This window comes from Mustela lutreola, chromosome 8, assembly GCF_030435805.1.
Source record: "Mustela lutreola isolate mMusLut2 chromosome 8, mMusLut2.pri, whole genome shotgun sequence".
NCBI classification, from domain to species: domain Eukaryota; kingdom Metazoa; phylum Chordata; class Mammalia; order Carnivora; family Mustelidae; genus Mustela; species Mustela lutreola.
The window spans coordinates 98,777,933-98,793,429 of NC_081297.1; the positions used below are offsets into that span (position 1 = coordinate 98,777,933).

Consider the following 15,497-nt stretch of genomic DNA (forward strand, 5'->3'; position numbering starts at 1 on the left):
TCTACTGTCCTCACCAACAGGAATTTAGTATCCCAGGAAATTCTTACCCAGAAAATAAAAGTTGCAAATAATTGTCGTGTTCAATTCAGGAACATCCAGAAAAACCATCTGAAACTCCTGAGCTTTTCCATAGGCAGTTATCAAATGATTATTCCCTAAGACATTTCAAAACCCTCACCATCACTGTGTCTATAGTCCTAAACCATGATCCTTAACCAATCTTAATCAAACCCCTACACTGAAAGATGCCCCCATTCAAACCAGACCTCCAAATCACACAAATATCTTGACTTAGCCCTCCCCTCCCAAACACTACTAAAGTTTCTCCAAGGCAGGGTGCTTCCTTACCACCGTTTGAATAAACCCAGCTTTGCCTTATCATGGGTGTTAGTATTTTCAGGGAGCTAGTTAGCATTTGTCAAAACTAACAGTCGTTAATCTTGAAGAGCAAACAGAGAAGAGACAAGGAAGGTGGGGTTTTTTGTGCCCTTGAATTTTACAGCAGTATGTTTTATCTATTCCTAAATAAATGATAAAAACAAAAATGAGGTAAAATCCGAACATTATGTGTACTCCCCTCTCTGGCCAGAAGGTGTCACTTTCTTACGTAGGTCCAAGCTGCCTCTACCCTTTCTCAGTCAGTTACAGGGCAGTAGACCTGAAAGGAACTCCTGGGAAGGAAGAGTTCAGGATCTCTCCTCACAATAATAGCTAATATTTATTGAATGTTTACTAAATGCCAAATAATATTTTTAATGGCTGTAAGGTAAAATTAATATAACTAACCACACATTTTTTTTTAAAGATTTTATTATTTATTTGACAGACAGAGATCACAAGTAGGCAGAGAGGCAGGCAGAGAGAGAGGGGGAAGCAGGCTCTCCACTGAGCAGAGAGCCTGATGCGGGGCTCGATTCCAGGACCCTGAGATCATGACCTGAGCCGAAGGCAGAGGCTTAACCCTCTGAGCCACCCAGGCGCCCCTAACCACACATATTTAAAGTCTACAACTTTTTATTTCTTTTTAAAGACTTTATTCATTGGTGGATGGGGAAACAGAGAGAGCACAAGCAGGGGGAGTGGCAGGTAGAGGGAGAAGCAGTCTCCCTGCTGAGAAGGAGCCTGCTGTGGGGCTCCTTGATCCCAGGAACCCCGAGATCATACATAACCTAAGCCAAAGGCAGATGCTTAACCGACTGAGCCACACAGACACCCTGCTGCCTGCATTTCTTTCTGCAGATATGCCATTTCACTTCAGTGCACATGAAAATTTTAACAATCGTGCTGCCTGTGATGACAGGGGTGTCACCTGGGGTGGTGACTGCGCCACCTGCCTGCAGGGATGAGGTTCTCTTCTGCAGCTGGTCAGTTGAGGATCCAGCAACAAAAGCACCATTTAGAGTCTTTTTCTTGGACCTGTTCTGATACCACTGTGTCAAATCAGATCGTCTAGGAAGCAGACTTTGAGATGTAACTTCGCATGTAGGAAATTTATTAAGGAATGATCTCAAGACCAATACCTGTTGTTGATGAAGGGAGAAGCTGGCTGCAATTAATTCCTTCAGTGAATCTCATGAGGAGCTCTGGAGCTGAGATGATTGTGCAGACTGTTCCCAAATTGAGGCAAGAAGGTAGAATATTTATCCCCCACACTGGCCCGTTGTTGATTATGGGCTGTCCCAGGGAAATGGATAATAGCTGAGGGCAATAATCCAGAAGGAACACGGCTGCAAGTTGTCAGCTGTTAATACTCCCAGTACCTGGCGCAAATAAATGCTTCTGAGCTGAAATGGAATAGATGTGGGTGCTGTGCCAGAGTCTCCTACACTGTTATATAGATTGCAAGGTTTTGTACCTAAATAATCTAAAAGATTCTAAGGAAAAATCAAGACAATAAGTAGATTTAGGGGCCTCTGAGTGGCTCAGTCTGAATCCTCTGCCTTCAGCTCAGGTCATGATCCCAGGGTCCTTGGATTAAGCCAGGCATCAGGTTTCCTGCCCAGCAGGAAGCCTGCTACTCCCTCTCCAACTTCCCCTGTTTGTGTTCCCTCTCTCGCTGACTCCCTCTCTGTCAAATAAATAAGTAATCTTTTTTTTTTTAAAAAAAAAAGCAGATTTCTAAAGATCACTGGATTCAAGTCCAAATATAAAACAAACAGGAAATTAAATTTAAAGACTACTATCAGGGGTGCCTGGGTGGCTCAATGGGTTAAGCCTCTGCCTTCCACTCAGGTCATGGTCTCAGGTCCTGAGACTGAGCCTTCATTGGGCTCTCTGCTCAGCAGGGAACCTGCTTCCCTCTCTCTCTGTGTTAAATAAATAAATAAATCTTAAAAAAAAAAAAAAAAAAGACTTATCATTTACAATAGTATAAAAAAAAACCCTATAAATACTTAGGAATAAATCTAACATAATTTGCACAACACCACTACATTGAAAACTATAAAACATTGATAAGAGAAATTAAGAATGACCCTTAAATCGATGGATAAAGCATATTTATAAATCAAAAGATAATACTATAAAGATGTCAGTAATCTGCAAATCTATAGCTTCAAAACAATCCTTCCAAGTTCCCAGCAGGTGTTTTGAGGAAATTAACAAACTGATTTAAATTCATATGGAAATTCAAAGGCCAGGGAATAGCCAAGGCCATCTTTTTTTTTCTTTTTTTTTTTAAGATTTTATTTATTTGACAGAGATCACAAGTAGGCAGAGAGGCAGGCAGAGAGAAAGGGAAGCAGGCTCCCTGCTGAGCAGAGAGCCCAATGCAGGGCTCAATTCCAGGACCCTGGGATCATGACCTGAGCCAAAGGCAGAGGCTTTAACCCACTGAGCCACTGAGCCACCCAGGCACCCCTGGCAAAGGCTATCTTGAAGAAGAATCACAAAACTAGAAACTATACTACCATTATAAAGCTATTGTGTGTGTGTGCATGTGTATGTGTATGTCGGTGACATTATTGTGAGAATAAGCAAACTAAACAATGAAAAAAGAATCCAGAAGTAAACTCTCATATGTAAGGTTACCTTGTCTATAGTAAAATAACACACCACAATGTAGTAAGGAAAAGATGGTGTTTCAATAAATGATGCTGAGTCAATTGAGTATCCATAGAGAAAAACAATGTATTTTGTCCCCTACTTCATACCATTTGCGAAAATTAATTCCAAGTGGACTTTATATCAAATGTGAAAGTTAAGAGGCACTTATCATTTACATTTACTTGGTTTTTTCAGTGGTTTGAACATGTGACTCTTGATCTCAAGTCTGTCCCATGTTCAGTGCAGAGATTACTTTTAAAAAATAATAAAATCTCGGGGCGCCTGGGTGGCTCAGTGGGTTAAGCCGCTGCCTTCGGCTCAGGTCATGATCTCAGGGTCCTGGGATCGAGTCCCGCATCGGGCTCTCTGCTCGGCAGGGAGCCTGCTTCCCTCTCTCTCTCTCTCTCTCTGCCTGCCTCTCCATCTACTTGTGATTTCTCTCTGTCAAATAAATAAATAAAAAATCTTTAAAAAAAAAAAAGTTTTTAAATAAGTAAACCATTTATTATTTTCATTACCTATCCAATATGTCCAAGAACAGGACAGATCCGTGATGTCATCAGACACCCAAACACCTTTTATCTTTCTGCTCTCTCAGCTTCAGCATATGGCTTTCATCTGCATGATTGCAAAAGGATGCTGTTCCTCCAGGGTTCTTTTTTTACCCAAATATTTTTATTTACTTATTTGACAGAGAGAGAGACACCGAGAGAGGGAACACGAGCAGGGGGAGGGGGAAGGGGAGAATCGTTAAGACTGAGCCACCCAGGCAACCCAGAATATGCAGTTTCTAACAGAAAATGTGAGCCCAGTTTGGTAAGTCCTCAGTAGGAAGTACATAGTGCTGTAGGAATGGAGAGGAGTTCTTGCGGAAGACTTACTAGAGTAGAAAACACACCTTGCAGGCCATAGCTTACAGGACCAAGGAAAGTCCTCCAGGCAGGGTTGAGGTGGAGATGGAGAGGCTTTGCAAGCAGCATAAAAAGCATGTTTCAGAATTATCAGAGAACATATTAGAAACAGGAAACTAAACGTAGTTTGGTGTTCCTAGAGAAATAAGGGTAAGGTGGGGAGACCAAAGGGACATCGGGAAGCAGATACAGGAAGAACTCTCTGCTTTCCTCCTTCCCCGTTTCTGCCTGAAAGCAAAGCATTAATTTCCTTTTGTGAGAGTGTCTCCACTCCCTTCTCCCATACCAGGAAGAGACCAACCTTTATCACAGGAGATAGAAAGTCAGCATTAATTTTTTTTTAAGATTTTATTTATTGATTTGATAAGAGAGTGAGTGAATGAGATGGAGAGAGAGAAGGAGCAGAGGGAGAGGGAGTAGACTCCCCATGGAGCAGTGAGTCTGATGTGGGACTCAATCCCAGGACCCCAGGATCATGACAGGAGCCTAAGGCTGACACTTAACCAAATGAGCCACCCAGGTGCCCAGTCAGCATTAATTTGTATCTGCACAAGTAAACCTTACTAAAATAGCCTCAATCTTCTATTCCTTTCCCCCTCTATTTATTTACTTTCATGCAATGTCATTGCACCTAGAAGCCCAAATCCCTTTTCCTTTGTTTTGTCATTTCTTCCACAACAGCATCACCCTTTGTAAAACTAATAATATAAGCCCCCAGGCCTAACTGATTCTTGGGGTTTTCACTTTTTTCCTGTGAAGTGACCTGGTGCATACAAATAGATCTTTTCTCCTGCTAATCTGTCTTTTGCCAGTTTAATTCACAGGACCCAGGCACTGAATAGAAGGGGTTAGAAGCAAAGGTTTTCCTCTCTCATGTATTGTACATGTATTGTACAATTTCTCTCTACTTTCTCAAACTAACTTTTAGACACACACACACATACACAAACCCATGAGTGTGCTGGACTACTTGGATGAAATGCAGAAAGGCAGAGATAGGGAATCCTGGTCAGCTAGTCTTTTATCAATCATGTTTTGTCCTGCAGTGCTTGGCTGGCTGAACACAGTCAGTCCCTTATTTAGGATTCTCTACTCTGACCCCACCTGAATCCGTAAATATGATTCTCTGACATGTCTGGGTCAAAAGGTCTAATGAAGAAGCCAGAATGTGAGTTTTGGTTAAAGGGAGATCATCATCTTCAAACAGAACCTTTGGTATCCACAGAAATATGCACAGGGCCAAGGACGCAGATTTTCTTTCCAAAGAAAAAAATATTTTTAATCTATTCCCAAAGCCCTAAGTTACATCTTCTCTTAGATTTAACCCTCAGGAAGATGTTTTTATCTTCCGTGGATCACCTCTGTATCCCCTCTGGAGAGTTCCCCTATGTGGCTAAACCACATTTCCTCTCCCAGTGGGCTTTTCCATGTAATTCCTCTTTGTGTGAATATTCCTCCCCATCTCCCGCAGCCCTTCATTCTGGCGTCTATGCGTCTACGTAGTAGAAAGTAGCTGAGGTTCAAGCCTGCTCATTTATTACTCACTCTCTAGTCAGTCACAGAAAGCACATTATTTGATTGAATGTATTTTGCTTTAAGAGGCAGAAGAATGCTGTCCAGTAATGTCACAGAGGATTAAATCAGTCTCTTTCCAACTTCTATCCTGGGAGACGGAAAAAAAAAATCATGATACTCAGAAAATCTTCACAAGTATAGAGAAGCTTTTTCTTATCCATTTATTTTTTAATTTTTAAAAATAGGGTTCCCACTGAGGAGGGAGCCCAATGTGTAGCTCGATCCCAGGACCGTGGGATCCTGATCCAAACCAAAGGCAAATGCTTTAACAACTGAGCCACTCAGGCGCCCCTAATTATTTTTTAAAAGTTATTTCTATGCCAATCGTGGGGCTTGAACTCACAGTGCTGACATCAAGAGTCCAATGTTCTACTGACTGAGCCAGCCAGGCTTGTCCTTGTTTTTTCCTATGTAGAAAAAATCTCACAAAAGCATGTTGAAATTATTAATAGTGTTATCTCATGGGAGTAGAATCAGGTAATTTTTACTTTTCCCTTAGCATTTTTATATAACAAAGATGTAGAATGTAAAAGTAATTTTAAAAATTCATCAATTTTAATCAGAAAAAATATTGTTTTTAAAAATCACATAGATGGCTACTTGGGTGGCTCAGTTGGTTAAGCATCTGACTCTTGACTTTGGGTCAGCTCATGATCTCAAGGTCTTGAGATCAAGCTGTGTCATCTGGCTCCATGCTCACTGGGGAGTCTCCTCCTCTCTTTCTCCCTCTACCCCTCCCCCTACTCTTGCTTTCTCTGTCTGTCTCTCTCTCTCTCTAAAATAAATAAATCTTTTTTAAAAATAAAAAAATAAAAATCATCTGGGGCGCCTGGGTGGCTCAGTGGGTTAAGCCTCTGCCTTTGGCTCGGGTCATGATCTCAGGATCCTGGGATCCAGCCCCACATCAGGCTCTCTGCTCAACAGGGAGCCTGCTTCCCTCTCTCTCTGCCTGCCTCTCTGACTACTTGTGATCTCTGTCTGTCAAATAAATAAATAAAACCTTTAAAAAAATAAAAAATAAAATAAAAATCATCACATAGACATCCTCACACAAATTCCACTGTTAACTTTTTCTGGTGTGAACTATGGAGATTATTCTTCTTCCTTTCAGAGTCTGGGACAAAAATGAGGGTGCCAGCCTGGTTCAGTCAATAGAGCACATGACTCTTGAGTCTTGTGAGTTTGAGCCCTATGTTTGGTACAGAGTTTACTTTAAAAGAAAAAAGTTCAAGACAAAAAAAAAAAAAAGAAAAGGAAAGCCTACTTTAGTTCTTTCTTTTTTTTTTTTTTTTTTAAGATTTTATTTATTTATTTGACAGACAGAGATCACAAATAGGCAGAGGCAGGCAGAGAGAGAGGTGGAAGCAGGTTCCCCTACCAAGCAGAGAGCCTGATTCGGGGCTCAATCCCAGGACCCTAGGATCGTGACCCAAGCCGAAGGCAGAGACTTTAACCCACTGAGCCACCCAGGCGCCCTGGAAAGCCTACTTTCTTTTCTTTTTTTTTTTTTTTAAAGATTTTATTTATTTATTTGACAGACAGAGATTACAAGTAAGCAGAGAGGCAGGCAGAGAGAGAGGAGGAAGCAGGCTACCTGCTGAGCAGAGAGCCCGATGTGGGGCTAGATCCCAGGACGCTGGGATCATGACCTGAGCCGAAGGCAGAGGCTTTAACCCACTGAGCCACCCAGGCGCCCCGAAAGCCTACTTTCTATCAAAAATTAACTACCAGGGTACCTGCATGGCTCAGGTTTTTTCTTTTTTTTTAAGCCTAGTTTAGAGATTTTATTTATTTATTTGACGGACCAATCACAAGAGGCAGAGAGGCAGACAGAGAGGGGGGGGGGGGAAGCAGAACCCTGCTGAGTAGAGAACCTGATGCATGGCTCCATCCAGACCTTGGAATCCTGACCTGAGCCGAAGGCAGAGGCTTTAACCCACTGAGCCACCCACACGCCCCTGCATGGCTCAGTTTTAAGTTAAGTGTCTGCCTTCGGCTCAGGTCATAATCCCAGGGTCCTGGGATGGAGCCCCACATCAAGCTCCCTGCCCTCTGCCACTTACCCTGCTTGTGTTCTCTCTCACTGTCCCTCTGTCAAATAAATAAATAAAATCTTTCAAAAAAAAAAATTAGCTTCCAAAAGACAGTAACAGTAACTCAGAAGAAGTTCCCCTTAACTTCTGAATAGTATCACCCTACCCTAAAAGCTCACCCTTACCTCATTCACAGGGGTCAGAATACTGAACTGTTGCCCGTTCATCTGTAAAATGAAATGACATGTATCATTATGTTACAGGCCTCATGCATTCAAAGAGAAAATACTTCATGAAAACTACACTTTATCCCTATAGGTTATGAGCATATTAAGAATTACAGGAAAGTCCCAAATACTAATACTGTGGTAAATTATTAATCATAGCAAAACATTCAAAATAGTCCTTAAAGAACAATGGTTTGTATAGTTTCTTTTGGTCTATGGACCATTTCTGATAAAATATCCCAGTGCAGAAGATTTAAAAATAATATATAATTAAATTATAATGTTTTAGAAGATTGAATAATGTAGTTATGTGTCACTTGGATTGGGAAGCTTTATTTGTAAAATAAAGAGCCATGTCATGAAGAATGAGGCAGAAACATGTTGGGAGACACAAGTAGATCTCAGCCCTCACCTGGGAGATAGTAGTCATAAACTGTGATGGTTGCTGGTTTCAGGTTAGTGACTAACACACTTTGGCTGATGGTGAAGGTATAGGTCTGAGTCTTCTTACTCAGCTGTAGAGAAGAAAGACAAAACATCATATAAAACTAAAGTGAAAATAACACTCTCTATGTGGAGGTTAAAAGACTCTTATCTTGGGTGCCTGGGTGGCTTAGTCAGCTAAGTGTCTGCTTTCAGTTCAGGTCATGATCCCCAGTCTGGGCTCCCTGCTTCTCCCTTATCTCTCCCCCCAAGCTTGTGCACATAGGCTCTCTGTCTGACAAATAAATAAATAAATTCTTAAAAATAAATAAATAAATAAACCACCCTTAAGAAAAGGAAAAAAAAAAAAAGACTCTCGTTTCACACAAATTTTCCAAAACCTTTCTACCTGTCCCTTCTGCCCCATGCTAGTCTTAAAGATACTGGCTTCTGCTGACTTCCTGACTCTTTCTTCTTAGGAGCTTACAGCTCCCTGGCTCTTCAGTAAATTGGTCCCCTCTGCTCTTGGTCTACTCTAACCTGTGGCTCCTCCACTAAATTAACTGAAGTGGCCAAAGAAACAAACTTTCATTTTATTTCAACAGTTCTATACTCCCTATTGGCTTTATCTCTTCATTGCAGTCTGATCAAATAACGTCTCCTCAGAGAAGCCTTCCCCGACCACTTTCTTATAAAAGGTCACATTCTAGGGTGCCTGGATGGCTCAGTTGGTTAAGCAACTGCCTTCAGCTCAGGTCATGATCCTGGAGTCCTGGGATCAAGTCCCTCATCGGGCTCCCAGCTCCATGGGGAGTCTGCTTCTCCCTGACCTTCTCCTCTCGCATGCTCTTTTTCATTGTCTCTCTCTCTCTCTCAATTCATTTAAATAAATAAAATATTTTAAAAATAAAATAAAATAAAATAGTCACATTCTGGCCACACATTTTTAAATGACATAGATAGTTCATATTCCACATCTGTTAGGCAGTACCTCCCTGGAGGTGAACAGGAGTATTTTATAGAATACCAGCATGGAGGCAGAATTCATTTTCTGGCTGTGGACTCATTCTATCTCATTCTTTCCTTTCCCTCCTCCCTGTGCATGTGACACTAGTACATAGAGATTAGAAGGGAAGTTGCAAAGCTGTATAAGCAAGCAAGCTCTTAGGTTCATTTCCGAATACCTACCTCTTCCAAATAAATATGCAGTACGTCAGTTCCAGATTCAACCTTCTTCACCAGAGGCTGTTGGAGAAGCTGAATAAAAAGGGGAAAATAAAACAGACGAAGATACAGAGCCTTCCTAATGACCTAGGGCAATATCCCAAAGCTCTTTCATGATCAAGGGAATAATAAATACTGTGGGAAGGTAAGAAAAAGGAACAAGACTATTCCAGTTTCCATTTTATATTTCTGATGCACCTTTGTAGTCCACTAAGACAATGCAGTCGTGATTGTAAGTATGTACCGTGACGCCCACTGCACCAGCTTTTTAGGGATAGTGTTGGGTCCTCTTGGGGCTAGTTAAATGCAGAAAACAGAACAGACTTACCAACTGATTGGTGCCCTCCATGGGACTGAACCCGGAAAGCATCTTCACTTCGACAATGACCATATTGGAAGAGCTGCGACTGCCCACATAACTAAATGCAGAAAGGAACACATCAGTGTGAAACCGTTATGTTTCCTCTTAGCATACTCTATATCCTCAACACACACACACACACACACTCAGTTTCTGTAATCCAGGTGCCCCCACCACCAGCTCAGCTCTTCTCACCTGGTATGCACAGTAAGTGTCAAGGATCGAGAAGTAGCTCGCTCACATCTAGCTTTTCCCATTTCCACACTAAGACTAAAGGTGTCCGCAAATTTAGGAGGGGGAATATGGTATTTCAGCACCGTCTAGTAGGGAGAAATAGAGAACCAAATCAGAGTTGGGAAGAACTTTACGCACAGTCCAAACTATTTCCTTTACAAGTAAGATAGAGAAAAGGTTCTACTGGAGGCAAAGTCGTCCTCAGGTTCTCCTTCCCAATGCATGCTTGTTCTCCTGGACCACTGCTTACCTGCACATAAACGCAGCCCTGGCCTGAGGCCTCCAAAGTGTACACCCCAGGGACATTGGGCAGATTCTCCTGTTGAAGTACCAACCGGTTGGCAGCCTGAATGTTGAAATCGTGCTGGAAATCCTCAGTGGATGTTACAGCCAGGCTGACCTCCTCAGATGACACATAGGCAGTAGTGGCATATTTGGCAAGAGCTTGGAGAGCAACTACAGTGTCCTTAAGAAAACAACCAAGTATATGCTTATGAATCGAGCCACTGGTATTAACCTCAAACAACCCTATACCCTACACATCTGGTTGCTGTTCCCCAGCATGGACAAAACCTGCTCTAAGTAACTAAGAACCACAGTCACCAATGCTGCGGAAGCTGACATAGAGATCATATCTTGCCTGTAGAGAAAATTGCCATCAAGCCAGTATTAAACGTCTATAGGTCACTAGGCTAATCTCATATTCATATTCAACCAAGCCTAGCTTCAGAATGAGCTAGGGTTAGAAGCCAGTGGATAACTGTTCAGTATATATTTTGTAGTTTCCTTATTTGGAGAGGAAAGAGCAATGACATGATAGCTCTAAAAACTGTACATTCTTTGAAGTTATTTAGCTGTGCAATGATCTTCTGTGGCACAGCTGGGATCCTTTCTTGCAAGCCCTGTGCCATGTGACAATCTTTTCTTCATCTGGGCATAAGACAGATAAACTGCCACTAAGAGAGCATGACACTGTGTACTTGGGACTTCTCCATTCTGAAAACATGATTTATATACATTACAACAAAAGGAAAGACAAAAAAGAAAGAGATGTTCAGAAAATTGTATTTTACTGATACAAGTATATCTACATGCTTGTGTAGTACCCACAGAATCAAGGAACCTCACTTCTTCCTCTCCCAAATTAAAGAGACATCATACTGTCATATAAAAATGGAAAGATAGGTCACTGGGGACCTTCCCTAGGGAAGCTGGGAATCAGTAAAACCTGTGCAGTTAACCATAGACAAACAACTTTTTGTCTACTCTCTGTGAACAGGGTCCAAGGAGGTCCTTATTGCTCGAATATGTGAAAACAATTAAAAAAATGAGACCTCATCATTAGCTGAAAAACCCATGTGGGTGATATGTGACTTCTTGTAATAGCTAAGGACTTTATTGAAAAACAATTTTGACATATGTGTCACTGAGTTTTCTAAACATCTTACCCATTGCTTTCTAAAATTGTATATCATAATTATTTAGGGCTCAGCAAGAAGAAGAAAGTCCTTCCTGATCTTTGGCTAAAAATTTCCTTGAAGTAAGGAAGTAGGGTACCATATAATTTCTTACTTATTTTTAATTTTATTTTATTTTTAAGATTTTATTTATTTATTTGAGACAGAGAGAGAGTATACAAGCAGGGGAACAGCAGACAGAGGGAGAGGGAGAAACCGGTTTCCTACGGAGCTGGGAGCCCTATGGGGGGCTCAATCCCAAAACCCTGGGACCATGACCCAAGCTGAAGGCAGATGCTCAACCAACTGAGTAACCCAGGTGCCTCCCACAGAATTTTTTAAAAATTCCACTTAAGTCTTTATCATATTCAAGCTCAGTGCTCTTAACATCTTTACCAAACATTGTATCAATTAAAATCTATTCTGTTTCCAGGTCTAATCTACATGTTATATCCTCAGTGAAACTCCCTAGTTTCAACAAGTCAGAATATAATGTTTACAAAAATAAGAAATGTGGTTTTTTTGATTATTTTGTTTTCTCAGTGAATTAGAAATTGATACCATTTGAAGAAAAAATAAATTAATGACTACACTCTTTATGATCATTTAAGATAATTTTTATGACACTATTCAAATTTATCATGCAGTTCTACCCCTTCTTCCCTTACTGCCATCCTACTAATTCAATTTCTCCTTACCCCTAACCTGGGCAAATGAAGTAGTGTCCTTATCGCTTCAAATCCAGTGTCTACCTCCACTAAATCACCCCCTACACCAATAACAGGTCATTCTCTTTGAAACAAGGTAAAAAAAGTTAATAGCTCCTCAGAATTGGGTAAAATCTTGTGTCTGATATGAAAGGGCCCCCTTGGTATAAAACTGCTTTAACATTCTAAACTGAAGTCCCATTATGCTTTAGCTAACCCAGTTTCCCCAGGTCATTCTGGACTTTTGCAAACTGTTGTCTTGCACAAGCCATTTCCCCTTCCTTTCAATAGTTCTGTCTCAAAATCATACATACCCTTTTATTTTACCTATCTATTTTTTTAATCTATTTTTTTTAAGATTATTTATTTATTTATTTGAAAGACAGAGATCACAAGTAAGCAGAAAGGCAGGCAGAGAGGAGGAAGCAGGCTTCCTGCTGAGCAGAGAGCACGATGTGGGGCTTGATCCCAGGACCCTGGGATCATGACCCAAGCCGAAGGCAGAGGCTTTAACCCACTGAGCCACCCAGGCGCCCCTTTAATCTATTTTTTAAGTAGGTTCTTCACCCAATGTGGGGCTTGAACTCACAACCCCAAGGACAAGAGTCACATGATCTACTGACTGAGCCAGCCAGGCATCGCTACATAGCCTTCTAGATCTATCTCAAATGCCATGCCCCTGAAGACCTCTCTTATCCTTCAAGTTTATGGAAGCTCTCTTTCCCTTTTGAAATGTGTTGTTTTGTACCTTTTGTATCTTATGTTATATAACCAAATCCTGCTCTGTAATTATAGAACTTTTCCTAACTTTAGTTCTAGTTTTTAAACTTTTAATTTTTTTAAAGATTTTATTTCTTTATTGACACACAGTGAGAGAGAGAGAGAGAAAGCACAAGCAGGGGGAGCAGGAGAGGGCAAAGTAGCCTGCCCGTTGAGCAGGGAGCCCAATGGGGGGCTTGATCCCTGGGCCCCAGAAGCATCACCAGAGCCAAAGGCAGACATTCAATTGCTGAACCACCCAGGCACCCCCTAGTTCGTAAACTTCTTTAAGAGTAAAGATTATATATCTTATTGGCTTCCCAATACATTCAATAGTAGAAGGAAGTAGAAGGAAGGAACCTTGCTTTTATGTTTCTAATCCCATAATTGGCTTTTAATCTGTTAATTTATAATTTAGCTATAATTATATATGTCTTATTCACATGTGGTAAAACATTGATCTCATGACGTTTCATACTCTAAAAAGAGAAAGAGCATTAAATGCATATAGTACTATGTATGTGTTCACATGACCCAATGTTATGAATCCTGTATCTTTTTCACATGCTTTTCTCCCTCCCTATAGAATTCTAAGTCCCTTGACCTAGAAGTCAAGGGCAACAGCTTTGGTTTTTTGTTGTTGTTCTTATTGTTGTTGTTTTTTCTTATCTCTACACAGGACCTAATAGTACCTGAAAAGTGGCAGTTGGAGAGCAGGCTATTTACCTGAGTAGAAGAGAAGCCTCCATATGCATTACGTTGCTTGGCCAACCAAGCCACTATGGCAGTGGCCTTGGCGATCTCCTTTTGAATCAAGCTGGCTTTGCTAAGCTGGGCCAGTAGGACATATGCTGTCAGTTCCACATCTACAGCCTCAGGCTGAGACCAAGGTCTGGCATCCAGGGACAGAGCAGGCTTTGGGCTCCAGTGAATGGACTCTCCTATGGGAAAGCAGCACAATTAGGAAGGTCTTAGAAGGTAATGATTTCTCATATTCAATTTGTAAATGTTGTATCTTAGAGCAGAGCAAGTACCAACCAAAAATGAAACATGAGTTAGAAAAACATATTTCTTAGTATCTTCTGATATATTAGCCATAATGTTTACGTAGGGATGTGTGTACCTAAGTGTGGATGTACAGCCATACATCCTTCCCCAAGATGAAACTAACACTATCAATAAATGCTTCCACCAATTACATGAAAACCACATTTACTAATTTATAAATTCTCATGCTAGTGGAGACAGGCAAGTAGAAACATATAAGAATCTTATGTGTCTGGGGGCAGTTTTTTGGCTTATAGAATTTTAAGTTTAATTTTTTAGGCTTTCTTAAAGATTTTTATTTATTTATTTGAGAGACAGAAATCACAAGTAGGCAGAGAGAGAGGAGAAAGCAGGCTCCCTGCTGAGCAGAGAGCCCGACGTGGGGCTCGATCTCAGGACCCTGGGATCATGACCTGAGCCGAAGGCAGAGGCTTTAACCCACTGAGCCACCCAGGTGCCCCTAGGCTTTCTTTAATCTAATCAAAAGTTTAACATTTTTTTAAAAGATTTATTTATTTATTTTAGAAAGAGAGAGAGAGTGTGTGCCCTCATTGGGGATGGGGCAGAGTGAGGAAAGAGAGAATCCCAAGCAGAGTTCCCGTTAAGCACAGAGCCTGACACAGGCTCCATCTCACAACCCTGAGGTCATGACTTGAGCTGAAACCAAGAGTAGGACCACTGGGTTGCCTGGGTGGCTCAGTCAGTTAAGCGTCTGCCTTTGGCTCAGGTCATTCATCCCAGGGTCCTGGGATCAAACCCCACATAGGGCTCCTTGCTCAGCAGGGGGCCTTCTTTTCCCTCTGCCTGCCACTCTGCCTGCTTGTGCTCTCTCTCTCTGACAGATAAATAAATAAAATTAAAAAAAAAAAAAAAAAGAGTAGGACCCTTAACTTAATGGGTGTGGAGCTTGCTTAACATTCTCTCTCTCTCTCACCTTCTCCCCCTCCCCATGCCTCTCTAAAAAAAAGTCTCAAGTTTAACTCTTACCCAGTCAACTTCAGTGATCTCATACCAAGGAACTGTTAGAGACCTACAAAGGGGTGATTTTACAATGCCCAGGTCTTCTGACTAGCTTCCACTGTCTCTTTCCTCTTCGTGCTAAAAGTATAATAATACCTTTTGGGGTACCTGGGTGGCTCAGTGACTTAAGCCTCTGCCTCTGGCTCAGGTCATGATCTCAGGGTTCTGGGATAGAGCCCCCGAATCGGGCTCTCTGCTCAGCAGGGAGCCTGCTTCCCCCTCTCTCTGCCTGCTGCTCTGCCTACTTGTGATCTCTCTGTCAAATAAATAAATAAATAAATCTTTAAAATAACAAAACAAAACAAAAAAATACCTTTTAAGGACTTCCATGGGTTTTCTCACAAAACTCTCAACAATGATTTAATGACGTTACAACTCTTCCTAAAAGGAATCTTATATATGATAGAATATATGTGGGACTATGGGGACTGAGAAAAACTACAGGTAACTCAGAACATATTTTCATAATTTCAA

At 41.3% G+C, this 15,497-nt stretch overlaps 1 protein-coding gene across 2 annotated transcripts in view; it reads right to left on the reverse strand.

The window, feature by feature from the left end:
* Positions 1–3,311: 3,311 nt before the first annotated feature.
* The window catches only part of A2ML1 (alpha-2-macroglobulin like 1), a 67,522-nt gene continuing 55,336 nt past the window's right edge, over positions 3,312–15,497 (reverse strand). The window contains exons 29-36 of one of the 2 annotated variants that reach the window (XM_059186210.1): positions 13,683–13,897; positions 10,284–10,499; positions 9,995–10,119; positions 9,767–9,857; positions 9,403–9,471; positions 8,204–8,306; positions 7,750–7,791; positions 3,312–5,619 (exon numbers count right to left, since the gene is read on the reverse strand). In XM_059186210.1, coding sequence (XP_059042193.1) covers positions 7,751–7,791; positions 8,204–8,306; positions 9,403–9,471; positions 9,767–9,857; positions 9,995–10,119; positions 10,284–10,499; positions 13,683–13,897 — 860 coding nt within the window. In that variant the 3' untranslated portion in view covers positions 3,312–5,619; position 7,750. Of the gene's footprint in view, positions 5,620–7,749; positions 7,792–8,203; positions 8,307–9,402; positions 9,472–9,766; positions 9,858–9,994; positions 10,120–10,283; positions 10,500–13,682; positions 13,898–15,497 lie in introns of those variants that run through there. The other variant, XR_009356791.1, reaches the window with a different exon arrangement.